This window comes from Caretta caretta, chromosome 14, assembly GCF_965140235.1.
Source record: "Caretta caretta isolate rCarCar2 chromosome 14, rCarCar1.hap1, whole genome shotgun sequence".
Classification (NCBI taxonomy): Eukaryota; Metazoa; Chordata; order Testudines; family Cheloniidae; genus Caretta; species Caretta caretta.
Window position 1 is genome coordinate 47,982,199 of NC_134219.1, and position 14,939 is coordinate 47,997,137.

At 57.0% G+C, this 14,939-nt stretch overlaps 1 protein-coding gene and 1 long non-coding RNA gene across 4 annotated transcripts; one reads left to right on the forward strand and one right to left on the reverse strand.

Annotated features, from left to right (window-relative positions):
• Nucleotides 1–400: 400 nt before the first annotated feature.
• LOC142069153 (uncharacterized) lies at nucleotides 401–8,987 on the reverse strand. 3 transcript variants are annotated; one of them, XR_012664997.1, is made up of 5 exons: nucleotides 8,756–8,987; nucleotides 7,755–8,003; nucleotides 5,928–6,012; nucleotides 5,597–5,711; nucleotides 401–3,381 (listed from the first exon to the last, which is right to left on the reverse strand). It is a non-coding gene; the product is annotated as an uncharacterized LOC142069153 (long non-coding RNA). The 3 variants fall into 3 exon arrangements; XR_012664996.1 differs by lacking the exon at nucleotides 5,597–5,711; XR_012664998.1 differs by lacking the exon at nucleotides 5,597–5,711 and having other exon boundaries at nucleotides 7,706–8,003.
• A 2,307-nt stretch (nucleotides 8,988–11,294) lies between these two features.
• Nucleotides 11,295–14,689, forward strand: LOC125621273 (uncharacterized). Its single transcript, XM_048818001.2, has 2 exons — nucleotides 11,295–11,489; nucleotides 13,090–14,689. Exon 2 carries the CDS (start codon nucleotides 13,187–13,189, stop codon nucleotides 14,123–14,125), a length of 939 nt encoding a protein of 312 aa, XP_048673958.2. The 5' UTR covers nucleotides 11,295–11,489; nucleotides 13,090–13,186; the 3' UTR covers nucleotides 14,126–14,689.
• The last annotated feature ends 250 nt before the right edge of the window (nucleotides 14,690–14,939 follow it).

Consider the following 14,939-nt stretch of genomic DNA (forward strand, 5'->3'; position numbering starts at 1 on the left):
GGCACCCTCCTTGCTCCTCTGGCTCCGGCCAGCAACTGAAACTGCCCTCGTCAGCAGCTCCTTTTATGTAAGCCTGCTGGATTCTGATTGGCTGCTCCCTGCAGCCTCTCTCTGATTGGCTGCTTCCCGGCAGCCGCTCTAGGCGGCCTGGAGGACTCAATTCTCCTGCTCTTTTCCTGGCATGGGGTGCGGTAGGACCTCCGAGCCTAATACACCTCGTCACAAAGCCCTTGCATTTTTTTGCCATTAACAAAAAGCAAGAAAGGGCTTGCCCCTGATTTATTTTCTTTCTTTGATTGCCAAATTTTAACCATGAATCTTCAAAATCTGGGATACCAGGAGGGCAACCCACTCCCTACCCACGCGCTTAAGAAGTGAAAGTCATGAAAGCTCTGATCTGTAGAGAATTATAGCCGTTTTTATTAAGTAAGTTGTTATAAGTGCAGAATAATTTTAAAAGTAACAATCTGATGGGAAAAAAGGTCGGTATCGTATTTGTAGGACACCTTCATTGTGAAAATTCTGCCACCATCAGTTACTGTTTCAAAGCCAGATAAACAGTGGTGAGGTTGCATAGGCACCTAGATAAGATCATGTTTTCAAAATCAACCACATATTTTTCATTTTCTCTCAGCCCTCTGCGAACACCAAGCACGGCTTTACGCTAGTCAGCAGATAATCCATTTCAAAGCTCAATCGGTGTAAATAGACGTAATCGTGCCATTTGTTGCAAGCAATTATCTCTAAGATTTTATCATGGCTTAATTGTGTTTTCTTAGCATGAGTCATTAATAAGCACCCTAAAAGCTGTCTTTGACTAATTAATGTGGGATGTTAAAATAATCTTAACGCAGCTCTTGAAGAATATGCTCAGTAATCAATTAGTAAAACATCCAGCCACAGCGCTGTCCGTCTGTCCAACCAGCTCCACCCTTCTATGCATCACTAACTCCATCCACGAGGTGGGGAGGTTTGGTTGACCCAAACTCGTTACAGCGAGGTAAAAGCTATCGTCCTTCGACTTCGCTAGGATTTTACATCGAGATTGCTACCCGGGTGTAAAAACACCCTTCTCCATAGTGAAGGCTCGTAACATGGGTTAATTAACTTGGGTTAGTTTGACATATGTGAATAACGCGCCTCTCTTTCCTAGCTGAAAAATGTTTAGCTCACGATCACAACTGAAAATGTGTCAGTCTCAAAATTCATTTTTGGTTTTCAGACAGAGGTGATCAAAAAACAAAACCAAACCTCCTGCCTCGCTCCCCCCACCTCAGTTTGACAACTGAAAACAAAGAGGATTGAACACAAAAAAGGAGACGGTTTTAGCGCACATTTCGAGTGTGGCTCTCTGTCCTCCCCTAGTGGTTAGACCACGTAAAGCTTCTTTACTAGCTGAGCTGGGTTCTTTATTATTTGGAAGGCGGCGGGGCGGGGGAAGAGGAGGGTTGTTTGGGGTTTATTTTGCTTAAAACAGTTGAAAATTTTTGAACTGAAAATGGCCAAAAACGTCCAGCCAAAAAGTGCCAAAAATGTGTGATCCGAAACGACACAAACTTTCAGTTTTCCGAAAAAAATCGAAAATGTTCGAGCAAAGTGGATGTTTTTCAAAATTTTCTTTTTGACAAAAATCCAATTTCCTATGGGGAAAAGGTTTCAATGAAAATTTTAGCCCAACCCGAATAATGGATCTAATTTGAGACCTGTCCTATTTTAGATGTAGAGATCATACTTTCGTTCTGCACTGCACCACACTCTGGTGACCAAAAACAAATGGAAAATGAAAACTGAAAGAGTGTGTGTGTGTGTGTGTTTAAATTAATGTACAATTAATTTCTTGAAAATTTCTGAAAAAATTAAAAGTTTGGGAAAAAATCTTTTGGAGTCTGTGAAAAAAATATTTTTTGGAGGGCAGAAATAGGCTATTTTTTGTCAAAAAAAAGAGTTTCTCTTTAAAAAATTTCAACCATCTCTACACATGGAGTTGGAGGATGTGAAGAAATCCTTGGAAAAGTGTGGATTTCTCCTTTAGTCCCAGTCTTGCCAAGCCCAAGTGATCAAAAATCATGAATGAGGACCCCAAAAGCATGAGATTGGCTTAAAAATGGTGAGATTTTAAACAACAATAACACATGTTTCATCCTGTTCACTTACTGCCCTGGTTTTGCAATGTTAGGTGTCACTTTTCTGGCTTTTCCACACAACCCCTGTTTTTAAAAAAAATGAAAGCTGAGATTCTCAGGAAATCACTTGACTCCGGGAGCTGGGGGCTTTGAGCATAACATTAAATATGGCGATGCAATGGAGAAAGTTGGTGACACTGGGATCCAGCTAAGATGCTCTCAAGTTGAATCTCATTCTGAAGGTCGAAGCCTCTTGGCAAGTTCCGATTTTGTTTTCTTTTCTTCCTCACTTTCTTGGCGGGCGGTTGGTTTTGGGCATTTTGACGTCATGCGTGAATTCCCCGTCCATGGAGAAGACGGTGATTGTAATCTCCCCTTTCCCAGACTTGAACTTCAGCCTGCCTCCGGTGGTGTCGAGCAACATCAGCGCATTCTCCTGAACACGCTTAGGTGTCTACTCCAACACTTCCAGAGCATATTGAAAGCAGCCCCTCAGCTCCTGCGTCATCACCCCAAAGGACTCCAACTTATTCCGAGCCCTCACTACGCTGGGTACGCTCAGAGGTGCAGGGCGGGTGCCGAGCCGTGCCAAATAAACCTCCCCTGTGGGCTCGTTGACGGTGTAGACCGGTTTCCCATCGCTGTAGGAGATGTTGATCTCACATTCGCCCTTCCCGGAGACGAACGGCAGATTTCTCCTGTTGGTCCGGATCACCAGCTTCGCATTCTCCTGCACGCACGTGGGCTCCTTCTGGAAGCCCTGGATGGTGCAGTCAAAGCAGGTTTTCAGGCTCTTGGGTGTCTCCTCCCAGGAGTCCAGGCTCCTCCGGGCTCCTTCCAGGTTTGCGAGGCTCAGGAGCCTCAGGCCAGCTGATATCCTCCCTAGAAAGATATTCAAGCTATGCGAGCTGACACTATAGCTGGGTTTCCCAGAGCCCTGTTTATACGAGACGTTAATTTCGCAGACCCCCTCCGCCGGACACGAACACCAGCGATTTCCCGTTCCAGTGGAGCGTCATCTTGGCGTTGTTCTTCACGCAATCGGGCTCCTTGGCGAAATGCTCCTCCGCGCACTGGAAGATCTCGTTCAGCGATTCGTTCATCATGCCGCTGGACTCCATTTCCCTTTTCGCCTCTCGCAGGCTACCAGCGCTCAGCTGATGGGTCTTGCCCAACTGAGAACCCATGTTGGCCCCGTCTTAATTGACTCAGACTCCGGCTAGCTAAACGAGGGGATCCCGCCTTGCTGCAGCTGGGCCTGGAAACAAAAACAAAATCAACCCGTCATGGAACAATTTAATTAGAGCCGAGCGACGTTGCAGGACTTGCAAAGCGACTTCTAAGAGAACGGGTTGAATTTGAACTCCTGCCGCTTCAGAGTTTACTGAAGAACCCAGCGTTGCAGGAGACAGACTTAGATTATATGCTCTGGGGGTGGGTAAATTGCCTCTGCTCACGACAGCTCAGAAATGCAGCCAGAGGGTGAGGGTGTTAATAAGAACGGAGTTGGCCCTGGCAGAACTGGGAGGGGAGCCCAGAGCTGGAATAGCAGGAGGGCTGCAGTTCAGGATTGAGGGGCCCCAGCAGCGATATGGGGTGGAAGTCGAGGATTCAAATAGCGCAGGGGGGATACAGACCAAGATCTTTAACCATACGTAATTGCAGCTTAACTAAAAAGAATAGAAATGATATTTCTCTTGTCCTTAAGGAGGCTGAGTCTCCCCTTGCCTCACATCTTACATCATCGTTATTCAGGGGTAAATATGAGTTCTCACCAGATCAGGATCCTCCACCTGCTCCTGAGAGCTGATACCTAATTTGCACAGGCTTTGTGCGAGTGTCACGAACACAAGGCGGTAGGAAACAAAGTACCCAAAATTGGGGGACACCAGCTGGGGCAAGTAAAGCACGATCATTACGAATGCCCTGCGGGAATATATGGTCTATCTCTCTCCATCCTGAGAACTGACCATTCATTCCTATCCTTTGATTCTTGTCTTTGAACCAGTCACTGACCCAGGAGAGGACCTTCCCGCGTATCCCATGGCCGCTTACATGACACAAGAACCCACCAGTTGAGCTGAGCGGGGGTTGTTCGGGGATTGCAAGCTGTCACGGAGTCCGGCACCCCCACGTCCTGCGATTCACCGTGACTCTCAGCCAGCCAGTAAAACAGAAGGTTTATTAGACGACAGGAACATGGTCGAAAACCGAGCTTGTAGGTACAGGAAACAGGACCCCTCAGTCAGGTCGAACTTGGGGGGCAGGGAGCCCAGCACCCCACCTGGGCCTAGGCCTCCCTCCATATCCCCAGCCAGCTCCAAACAGGGGGCAGGGAGGCCAGACTATGTCTGTGGCCCCCCGCCCCACGTCCCCAACCAGCTCCAAACGGGGGGCAGGGAGGCCAGACTATATCTGCGCCTCCCCCCACGTCCCCAGCCAGCTCCAAACTGACTCTCCAGGTTCCTCCTCTGGCCTTTGTCTCTTTCCCGGGCCAGGAGGCCACCTGATCTCTTTGTTCTCCAACCCCTTCAGCTGGCATCTTTGCAGGGAAAGGGCCCAGGCCATCAGTTGGTAGGAGACAGGGCGTAGGCGAGTCTCTGAGCGACAGCATCGACTGGCCCTCTTTAAGGCTCTGCACAATCACACCTCCTGATCCCCGCACCTAGATGCTTAAGAAATGCCTAGGGGAAACTGAGGCACCCACACAGCATTCAGAGAAACCATTAAGAACATTCCCACTTCGTCACACCAGCTCAGTGTGGACGTGCTCTTTGCTTCTTCAGCAACCGAGGGAAGGGGATGTGAACCCAGCAGCGAGGCCGTTGGGTGCTGGGTCTTTCGCAAGCGCTGGAGTGCAACGCACATTTATTTCAGGACAAAGAGACCGGTGGGGAAAACAGAATTCGTGGCGGTCAGGAGAGTCACACGCATGCCAACTACGTGTGGAAAATCGGCTCACGCCCCATCCGCTCTCCGGGTACAAGGGCATCCATCTCTGTGTAACACCCCCCACCCCCCCCGCCACCTCTTACCTGCCAGAGCCCGAAGGCCCCACCCTCATGGCCGGAGGAGCCCTGGACAAACCGCCCCGACCCCTGGGGCCACTGGATGGCCTCAAGCACCAGCCCGACCCTGGGGCCACCCTGGGCCACTGGCCAGCCTAAGCCGCCGACCATCTGAGCCCCAAGCTCTAGGCTGCTGGCCCAAGCTGAGCCCCCGCAGGCTTCGAGGGAGATGGGGAGTGTGGGTGGGGCGACGGCCTGGGTTAGGGGAGGCTTATGCCTGCCCTGGCCTGTGATACCCACCGCCCATGATCAAAGGCAACAACAGGGGAGCTTAACCAGCTTTGTAATAAGTCCAGACGCTCTGGTTACCGTCTCCAGACCCGGAGAAGAGCTCTGTGTGGCTCGAAAGTGCTCGTCTCTCTCCCACACAGCAGTGGGTCCAATAAAAGATATTCTCTTACCTACCTTGTCTCTTTCAAGAGAACACGAGTTAACTTCAGCTCCCTGCTGTAGAAGATGGTTCTGTCCTTCAAGCTCTCGGGGTACACCCGCCTCACTCTGGGGGTTACCGATTGGATCCCTGACATCGACCAAGACAGCAGTTGGTATCTCTGAGGATTTGGCTCTTTGATTTGAGCCTTATTCCACTGACATTTTAAGGAGGGAATCATCAATGACCCTAATTTTTGCAAGATGTATATGCCTCTTCCACCGGGAAATGCACTTCCTGTCAGTTGGAAGCAGAATCGAGAAGGAAAGAGGAAGACCGAGAAAGCAAGAAAACTCGCCTACTCACCCAGCCGGGGAGGATCCGAAGAGATGAGACACGCTCTGTGCTTTCCCCCTCTTCTCGGCACACACAGACGGCGGAAAAGATTTAGCTGCACCCAAAACACACGACATGCCCTTTTAGTTTCCGAACGATGCAGACATTTGTAAACAGCTTACAAAATGCGATTTTCTATCTTGAGGTTTTACTGAGAGGAGAGAGGAGAAGAAAAGCCAGTTCCTGAAATGCCCCTGGGGTCAGGGATGAACTCTGCTCTCTGTGATCTTGCTGTAACTCCAGAGCAGGGCTTCTCACGACACATTTTTTGGTGTCCTCCGAGTGCGGCCACCAACTCTGGCTGGTGGCCAGTAGGACAATTTATCCTAAAATACTTAATTAGCTTTAGGGCAAAGAAAGAAATGTGTCCCTACGCACGGCCAAATCATTGTCATTTATTTATTGCCAGCTAGTTAGTCCCCTGCTGTGAAAAGTGACATTAACAAACATACAAAGATCACTTCTCACAGTTCAGCCCCAGCAAGTCCCGGGGACAAATTAAACCCTGGATGGGGAGGTGGGCGGGGAGGCAGCGGAGTTGGGGCGACAGGGGGGTGGATGGAGGTCTGCGGGAGGCAGCTGGGGCCAGGGGTGATGGGGTGGGGGAGTCGGGAGAGGCAGCAGGGAGCTGGAGCCCGAAGCCCCGCGGCCAAGAGACGGGACCCAGGACCAGAGCCCGAAGTCCTGCGGCCAGGGCCCGAAGCCATCACTTTGTCCAGGTTCGCCAGGCTCAGCGCCAACATCCTGCTGAGCGGCCCCTCTGCAGGGGAAGCCGCGCTCAATAGCAGGGCGCCCCCCGGACATAGGGGACCTGGAGGGTGCTCCCACCCTGGCCCGAGAGGAACGTCAGCTGCTGCCCCTCGCCGCGGATCGCCAGCCGGGCGTTCTCCCGCAGGCAGCCGGCCTCCCGCCTGAACGCCAGCAGCGCGGGGTCCAGGCCCTCCTCCACGGGGCGAGAAAGGCCACCCAGGGCCGCCACCCGCTCCCGTCCCTTGGCGACGTTCTCCCTGCTCGGCACCTCCGGGCGGGTGGAAATCAAGGCCCGGGAATCCGTCGTCGGTCCCTCGGGCTGATCCCAGGTGCCGAGGGGGGCCGGGGCTGGATGGAGACACGGTGACAAACTCACTGGCTCTGAAAGGGGGAGCGGAAACCGGTCAGGGGCTCTGAGATCTCCCTTTGAGGCACAGGGGAGATGAGTGTGGGCTGGACTCCGCCTCGCTGGGGGGATGGAGCCGGTGGGAAAATGAAACGCTGGGCCTGATTTCTCCCGGAGTTACACTGGAGCAATTCCACCGGCTTCTGGATTTACACCAGAGTCACTGAGATCCGAATATGGTCCCGATCTCCATCCCTAGGAGGCCTAAATTCTAACCCAGCTTTGGAAGGGGAGTGGGGTCTGGTGGGTTAGAGCAGGGGGGGTAGAGGACCGGGAGCCAGGACTCCTGGGTTCTATTCTGGCTCTGGAAGGGGAGTGGGGTCTGGTGGGTTAGAGCAGGGGGGGTAGGGGGCCGGGAGCCAGGACTCCTGGGTTCTATTCTGGCTCTGGAAGGGGAGTGGGGTCTGGTGGGTTAGAGAGCAGGGGGGGTAGGGGGCCGGGAGCCAGGACTCCTGGGTTCTATTCTGGCTCTGGAAGGGGAGTGAGGTCCGGTGGGTTAGAGCAGGGGGGGTAGGGGGCCGGGAGCCAGGACTCCTGGATTGTATTAGCACTTGGCTACACCTGACACCTAATCTGGATTGAGGCCAGGTACCAATGTGAAGCGCAGTTGCTCTTCCAGGCTCCGTCCTGGCCGCTCTCACCCCAGAATCGCTCCAGGGGTCTTCAAGCCCTTTTCTCCTCCCCTGCCCCGGGCGGGCGACAGAAACCAGGGAGTCTCGATGACTTTGGGGCCTCCGGGAGGGGCCTGGGTGAGGTCCCGGCTCTGCCCTCAGAGGTTCAGAAAGAGCGAGCTCCTTCCCTGCGGGCGGGATATGTGCGGGGGTCCGTGCGGGGTCGCCCGCTCTGCCAGCCGCTTCCCCTCTTCCTCTCTCAGAGCCCGAGCGCAGGAGCTTGGGAAAGGAGGAAAGAAACTTTGAGGGAAAGCAGAGAAGTCGCCCGGCCCCCCCTTGGGTCGCTCCAAACCCCACCGCAGCGTGTGTGGGGCAGCATCTTCGCCTCAAGCTCAGCCCAAAGCTCCTTTCCCGCGTCCCGCTCTCCTCCCTCCGCCGCACCCCACACACAGCCAGCGAGGCCCCGAAGTCCAGGGGGGCGTCGGGGCGCGTTCCCCTCCCACGAGGCTGGGGCGGGGAGAGACGGCACCTTGCTCATCCCACTGTCCATCCCGCCAGCCCCTCGCCGCCCCACCGTCCATCCAGCCAGCCGCTCGCCGCCCCACTGTCCATCCCGCCAGCCCCTCACCGCCCCACTGTCCATCCCGCCAGGCCCTTGCCGCCCCACTGTCCATCCCGCCAGCTGCTCGCCGCCCCACTGGCCACCCCGCCAGCCCCTCGCCGCCCCACTGTTCATCCCTCCAGGCCCTCGCCGCCCCACCGTCCATCCCGCCAGCCCCTCGCCGCCCCACTGTCCATCCCGCCAGCCCCTCACCGCCCCACTGTCCATCCCGCCAGGCCCTCGCCGCCCCACTGTCCATACCGCCAGCTGCTCACCGCCCCACTGGCCACCCCGCCAGCCCCTTGCCGCCCCACTGTTCATCCCGCCAGGCCCTCGCCGCCCCACTGTCCATCCCGCCAGGCCCTCACCCCACTGGCCACCCCGCCAGCCCCTCGCCGCTGTTAGGGGGCTTATTCCTTCACCCACTTACTTCCCTGGTCCTTCTTGCATGAACAGAGAGCAACAATACCCGAAGTCCAAAGGTGCAAACAATTCGATGTTTATTGGGGTGAACTTCCAGCAAGCATGATTCCAGTTTCCTTCCTTAGTATCCTCCTTCCCAGCTCTGACACCACAGAGCCTTACACCTGTGTCCCTGTTCCCATTCCTACCCTTAGCCAAACATGATTCCAACTTCCTTACTCCCATTCCCTGTTCCCATTTCCCCCTTTAGCAAAACATGATTCCAATTTTCTTACCCCCATTCCCTGTTCCCATCTCACACACCCACATGCCCACCCCCACCCACACCCAGTCACTTCCTCATTGACTACAGATTATATAGTAAAACTTGAGTTCTGCTTAGCTATACCTTAACCAATCATTTTCCTAAAATTTAACTAACCAATCCTAACATATTGTAATATGATTATGTAACCAATTATATCCCACCACCTTAATTAGTTTACACCCAGCAAAATTAATTATACAGCAGACAGGAACAATCACAGAACCAGACAGAGATTATACAGACAAACAACAGCAAAGTGGGAACTATAATGACAAAACAATACAGAAGTGAGGATTTCACATCCCAGCTATTGATAAGTGAGTTCTTGCCAGACAGGATGCTATCAAACTAAGTTTCCTTTTACATTTTCTAGGCACTTCCCTTTCTCTGGAGGTGATAGGAATACAATCCTGTCCTGATAGTGCCTGACAGCCCAATAGCACCTTATTTCAATGTGACTAGTTTGGAATGTGAGGAGGTGACTGGTCGCTTCCCAGCTTATGGCTGCCTCTGCTGCTTAGCCAAAGGCCTGAGCCTAAGAACAGGGCCTCAGACTGTCACAGTAAGAGAAGGCCCTTACACCAGCAGACAGTGGTTTTGATTCTTTCTTTTATACCTCTATCACTAGCCAAGTGATAAGAATACACCTAAATTCTTAGAGTATAGGCCTTTACAGACAGGCCTGAATATCTATATCCTAACAGCCGCCCCACTGTTCATCCCGCCAGCCGCTCACCGCCCCACCGTCCATCCCGCCATCCCCTCGCCGCCCCACCGTCCATCCCGCCAGGCCCTCGCCGCCCCACTGTCCATCCCGCCAGGCCCTCGCCGCCCCACCGTCCATCCCGCCAGCCCCTCGCCGCCCCACTGGCCATCCCGCCAGCCGCTCGCCGCCCCACTGTCCATCCCGCCAGCCCCTCGCCGCCCCACCGTCCATCCCGCCAGGCCCTCGCCGCCCCACTGTCCATCCTGCCAGCCGCTCACCGCCCCACCGTCCATCCCGCCAGGCCCTCGCCGCCCCACTGTCCATCCCGCCAGCCCCTCGCCGCCCCACCGTCCATCCCGCCAGGCCCTCGCCGCCCCACTGTCCATCCTGCCAGCCGCTCGCCGCCTGCTTCTCTACTGTTACCCTGCAGGTCGATCTCTTAAGGGTCCACCCGACTTTCAGTTACTTTCAGCTGTTAGTGGGGGAACCTCGCTGCTGAAGAAGGCTGGGCACAAACGCCGTCCCGCCGCCCTTGATTTCAGCTCCCGGGAGCACTTAACAAAAGACTCCCAATGGAGCCTTCCTGAGCTTGGCCTCTGACCCGTGGGGAGGGGGCAGGTTAAACCACGTCGGGGGCTCTTAGGCCGTGTCCGCACCTCCCAGCAGGGACACCTGCCCCCACCCCTTCTTCCGCTCCAGGGGTGTCTGGCACCCAGCAAGTCCAGGCCAGTCTAGGGTGAGGCCTTCAGGCCAAGAACAGCTCTTCTCCCCGACACTCGTACAGAAAGGACAATATCATTTCCCTGCCCCGGCATTCAAATGTACATTTTCAATGTAAGCTACTATTAAAATGATCTAATACACAGGGCAAGGAAAGAGTCTTTATACATCTGGGGCATAATGCTTACAATGATCCAAAATTTTGGTATAAAAGCCGTCAAACGCGTGGTCTGTATAATCTGCAGTATCCCAAAGTAAGGTTAATACATTGAACGGTACAGTCAAGAGATTAGCATGCAAATATTTTGGCACATCACCTATCCCAAGTTATATTGAGAGCGGTTTGTGGAGAGCCACGGTAGTCGTGAGTGTCGCTTGTAAGCCAACAGCAACCGAAGTGGATCAGCTCCGTTTGCTGGATACCTGGGCACAGAAGGTGTGTTCAGCTACAGGAAACACCGCCTGGGCCTGACGCTTTCCCCCCGCCCCAGCTCCCTGCCTGGGGAGAGCTCATGCAGACCCTGCTTTCACCCCCATCAGCCGGGCGCTGATCCTTGCATTTCAGGGCCTGTGGCTCTCAAACTTTTGGGGGGCTGCGGTTTGTGGGGAATCTGAAAGCCAACGGGGGGAATTTTCCAGATCAGAGCAAAACCGGATTAGGAGAAAAGCCAAATCTCCTGTGAACGGCAAATCCCAGGGGAGCCAGATGGAGCTGGGAGTCTGGGACACGCCCCCCACCCCCGCTGGGGAACAATGGGGGGGGCAGGGCCTGGGCAGGGGACGATGAGGGGGAGACACAGATCATGAGGGGGAGAGGATGGACAGACCAGGGAACCAGCTGTCTCCTGCCAGCCCCGGCCTCAGCTCCAGGGGAAGAAAGGAAACCGAAACTCAGAGGAGAAGTGGCGGGCGGGAGCGGGGGGGGGGGATTTTTATTCATTCTGTGGCAGAGCCAGAGCCAGAGAACCACGCTGTGCTGAGAGAACAGGAGAGACGGGAAGTGCTGGGGTACGAATATCCCTGACAGCCCCCCACCCACATCTGCTGGTGCCCCTCACTCCCGAGCTGCAGCCCACGCAGGGCTATGGGGAGCCCAGGGCTGGGCTGGCAGGGGGCTGCAGGTCGGGAGTGAGGGGCACCGGCAGAGCTGGGAGGGCCCAGGGCTGGGCTGGCAGGGGGCTGTGGGTCGGGAGTGAGGGGCACCGGCAGAGCTGGGAGGGCCCAGGGCCGGGCTGGCAGGGGGCTGTGGGTCGGGAGTGAGGGGCACTGGCAGAGCTGGGGGGGTCCCAGGGCTGGGCTGGCAGAGGGCTGTGGGTCGGGAGTGAGGGGCACCGGCAGAGCTGGGGGGGGGTCCCAGGGCTGGGCTGGCAGGGGGCTGTGGGTCGGGAGTGAGGGGCACCGGTAGGGCTATGGGGAGCCCAGGGCTGGGCTGGCAGGGGGCTGTGGGTCGGGAGTGAGGGGCACCGGCAGGGCTGGGGGGGGTCCCAGGGCTGGGCTGGCAGGGGGCTGTGGGTCGGAAGTGAGGGGCACCGGTAGGGCTATGGGGAGCCCAGGGCTGGGCTGGCAGAGGGCTGTGGGTCGGGAGTGAGGGGCACCGGTAGGGCTATGGGGAGCCCAGGGCTGGGCTGGCAGGGGGCTGTGGGTCGGGAGTGAGGGGCACTGGCAGAGCTGGGGGGGGTCCCAGGGCCGGGCTGGCAGGGGGCTGTGGGTCGGGAGTGAGGGGCACCGGTAGGGCTATGGGGAGCCCAGGGCTGGGCTGGCAGAGGGCTGTGGGTCGGGAGTGAGGGGCACCGGTAGGGCTATGGGGAGCCCAGGGCTGGGCTGGCAGGGGGCTGTGGGTCGGGAGTGAGGGGCACTGGCAGAGCTGGGGGGGTCCCAGGGCTGGGCTGGCAGGGGGCTGTGGGTCGGGAGTGAGGGGCACCGGCAGAGCTGGGGGGGGTCCCAGGGCTGGGCTGGCAGGGGGCTGTGGGTCGGGAGTGAGGGGCACCGGCAGAGCTGGGGGGGGTCCCAGGGCTGGGCTGGTAGGGGGCTGCGGGTCAGGAGTGAGGGGCACCGGCAGAGCTGGGGGGGGGTCCCAGGGCTGGGCTGGTAGGGGGCTGTGGGTCGGGAGTGAGGGGCACCGGTAGGGCTATGGGGAGCCCAGGGCTGGGCTGGCAGGGGGCTGTGGGTCGGGAGTGAGGGGCACCGGTAGGGCTATGGGGAGCCCAGGGCTGGGCTGGCAGGGGGCTGTGGGTCGGGAGTGAGGGGCACCGGTAGGGCTATGGGGAGCCCAGGGCTGGGCTGGCAGGGGGCTGCGGGTCGGGAGTGAGGGGCACCGGCAGAGCTGGGAGGGCCCAGGGCTGGGCTGGCAGGGGGCTGTGGGTCGGGAGTGAGGGGCACCGGCAGGGCTGGGGGGGGTCCCAGGGCTGGGCTGGCAGAGGGCTGTGGGTCGGGAGTGAGGGGCACCGGTAGGGCTATGGGGAGCCCAGGGCTGGGCTGGTAGGGGGCTGTGGGTCGGGAGTGAGGGGCACCGGTAGGGCTATGGGGAGCCCAGGGCTGGGCTGGCAGGGGGCTGTGGGTCGGGAGTGAGGGGCACCCAAACTGATTCAGTCTCCTTCCCGTTCCTTAGGGACCAGGCCGCAGCCGGGCCGCACTGAGCTGGTCACCCAGGCACTGAGTTGCGCTGATCCCTCCCGCAGCCGGCCGTGCTCGGGCACTGGAGGTCCATGGCTCACTGGAGGACCATCAGCCACCGCTGGGCCACTAACTGGCTCCACTGGTTGCTCCTGGACTGGGCCAGGAGGCAGCTGGGCCACCTGTTGCGAATGTGTCTCGGGGTGGCCTTGGCCGTGATGCTGGTCTTCATCATCCTCTGCATCCTCGCTCGTGGGCTGCGACAGGAGATGCTGGGCCTTTCCCCCCTGAGTGCCGGGGACCCCACGGCTCTGATGGTCCGTCCGCCGAGCCTCCCCCAGGGTGTCCTCAGCCTCCTCCGGGACGCCTTGTTCCACGTTGCCGCCCTGCTGTCCTTCCAGGAGCCTCTAACCATCGCCAACCTCCTGAGGCACCGGGACCGGCTGCAGGGCCTGGACGAGGCGAGCTACGAGCTCCGGGAGTGTCTCGAGCGGGCCGTTGAGGAGTTCAGCAAGGAGCCGCCGGCGGTCCAGGCCAACGCCTGGCTGAGTGTCCAGTGTGCGGGGCGGGTGCTGGAGTTCCTCTCCGGCCAGGGGGACTGCAAGATCTCGGTCTATCTCCTCCACCACCGTGTCCGGTACAGCGTGGAGGTGCGGACGGCCGAGCTGTACCTGGCCAGGCTGGCCATGCACCCGGAGCCGCTGAGCGTGGACGCGCTGCTGAGGGTGCGGCGCCGGCTCCAGGCCTGGGGGGTGCTGACCGAGGAGCTCAGAGGCTGCCTGGACTTCGCCGTGCAGAAATTCACCGAGGAGCCACTCTGCGTCCAGGACAATGCCAGGATGGTGGTGGACTGCGCTGGGCGGGCGCTGAGCTTCTCCGCGGGAGCTGGGGGGAACCAGATCAATGTCTACGACGACCGGGACGGCCGCGTCCACTACCGAATCCAGGCGTCGGGGCTGTGGGCCCGCACCGCGCGGTTCCTCAATGGCAACTCGCCCCACCACACCCTGAACGTGGGCCCCCGGTGGTGAAGGCTGCCGGGGGAGAGGTTCTGTAGCCAGCTGGAGTGATGGTCAATGGGCCAGGGGTGTCCTGGGGGGCCATGATCCTGTTCTGCAGCAGAGGGGGCAGAGAGGGTGTTAGCCAAAGAACCCAAGCCTGGACAAAGTTGCCTTGATCTATTTAGCTGTTTTGGATTTATTCAGTTAGTAGTAATTTGTTTTATAAACTTGCCCATGTGACTCCAAGCTCCATTTGGCTCTAATTTTCCAGAGTAAGAACAAAGAGGGGTTCTTACACCTGGAAAAGACTGTAAAAGGCTGATGCCTCATCTCCATCTGGTCTTCAATCCTGCTTCATACCTCTGGAGGGACTTTGCTACAAGCGGAAGCTCTGAGCCAAGGACTGATGACCCCTCCCAGCTGGGGATGTTCTCCAGAGACTTGATTTGAACCTGCCGTTTATTCCATCCCTGCCGCAAGCCTGAACCAAGAACTCTGCCATGACTGTGTGTCATTGATTCCATTTCACCAATTCTAGCTCCCACCTGTATCTTTTCCCTTTTATGATTTTAGATTCTAAAGGATGGGCCACAGCGCGATTTGTGGATAAGATCTGATCTGTATATTGACCTGGGTCTGGGGCTTGGTCCTTTGGGATCGAGGGAACCTTTTTTCTGTTACTGGGGTGTTGGTTTTTTCTGTTACTGGGGTGTTGGTTTTCAGAACCGTTCATCCCCATAACAAGTGGCACGGTGGTGATACTGGGAAACTGGGGTGTCTAAGGGAATTGGTCGTGTGACTTATGGTTAGCCAGTGGGGTGAGACAGAAGTCCTCTCTGTCTGG

Excerpts from the sequence above, each read along its gene's own strand:
- LOC125621273 (XM_048818001.2), top strand. The coding sequence starts at position 13,187 with ATGGCTCACTGGAGGACCATCAGCCACCGCTGGGCCACTAACTGGCTC.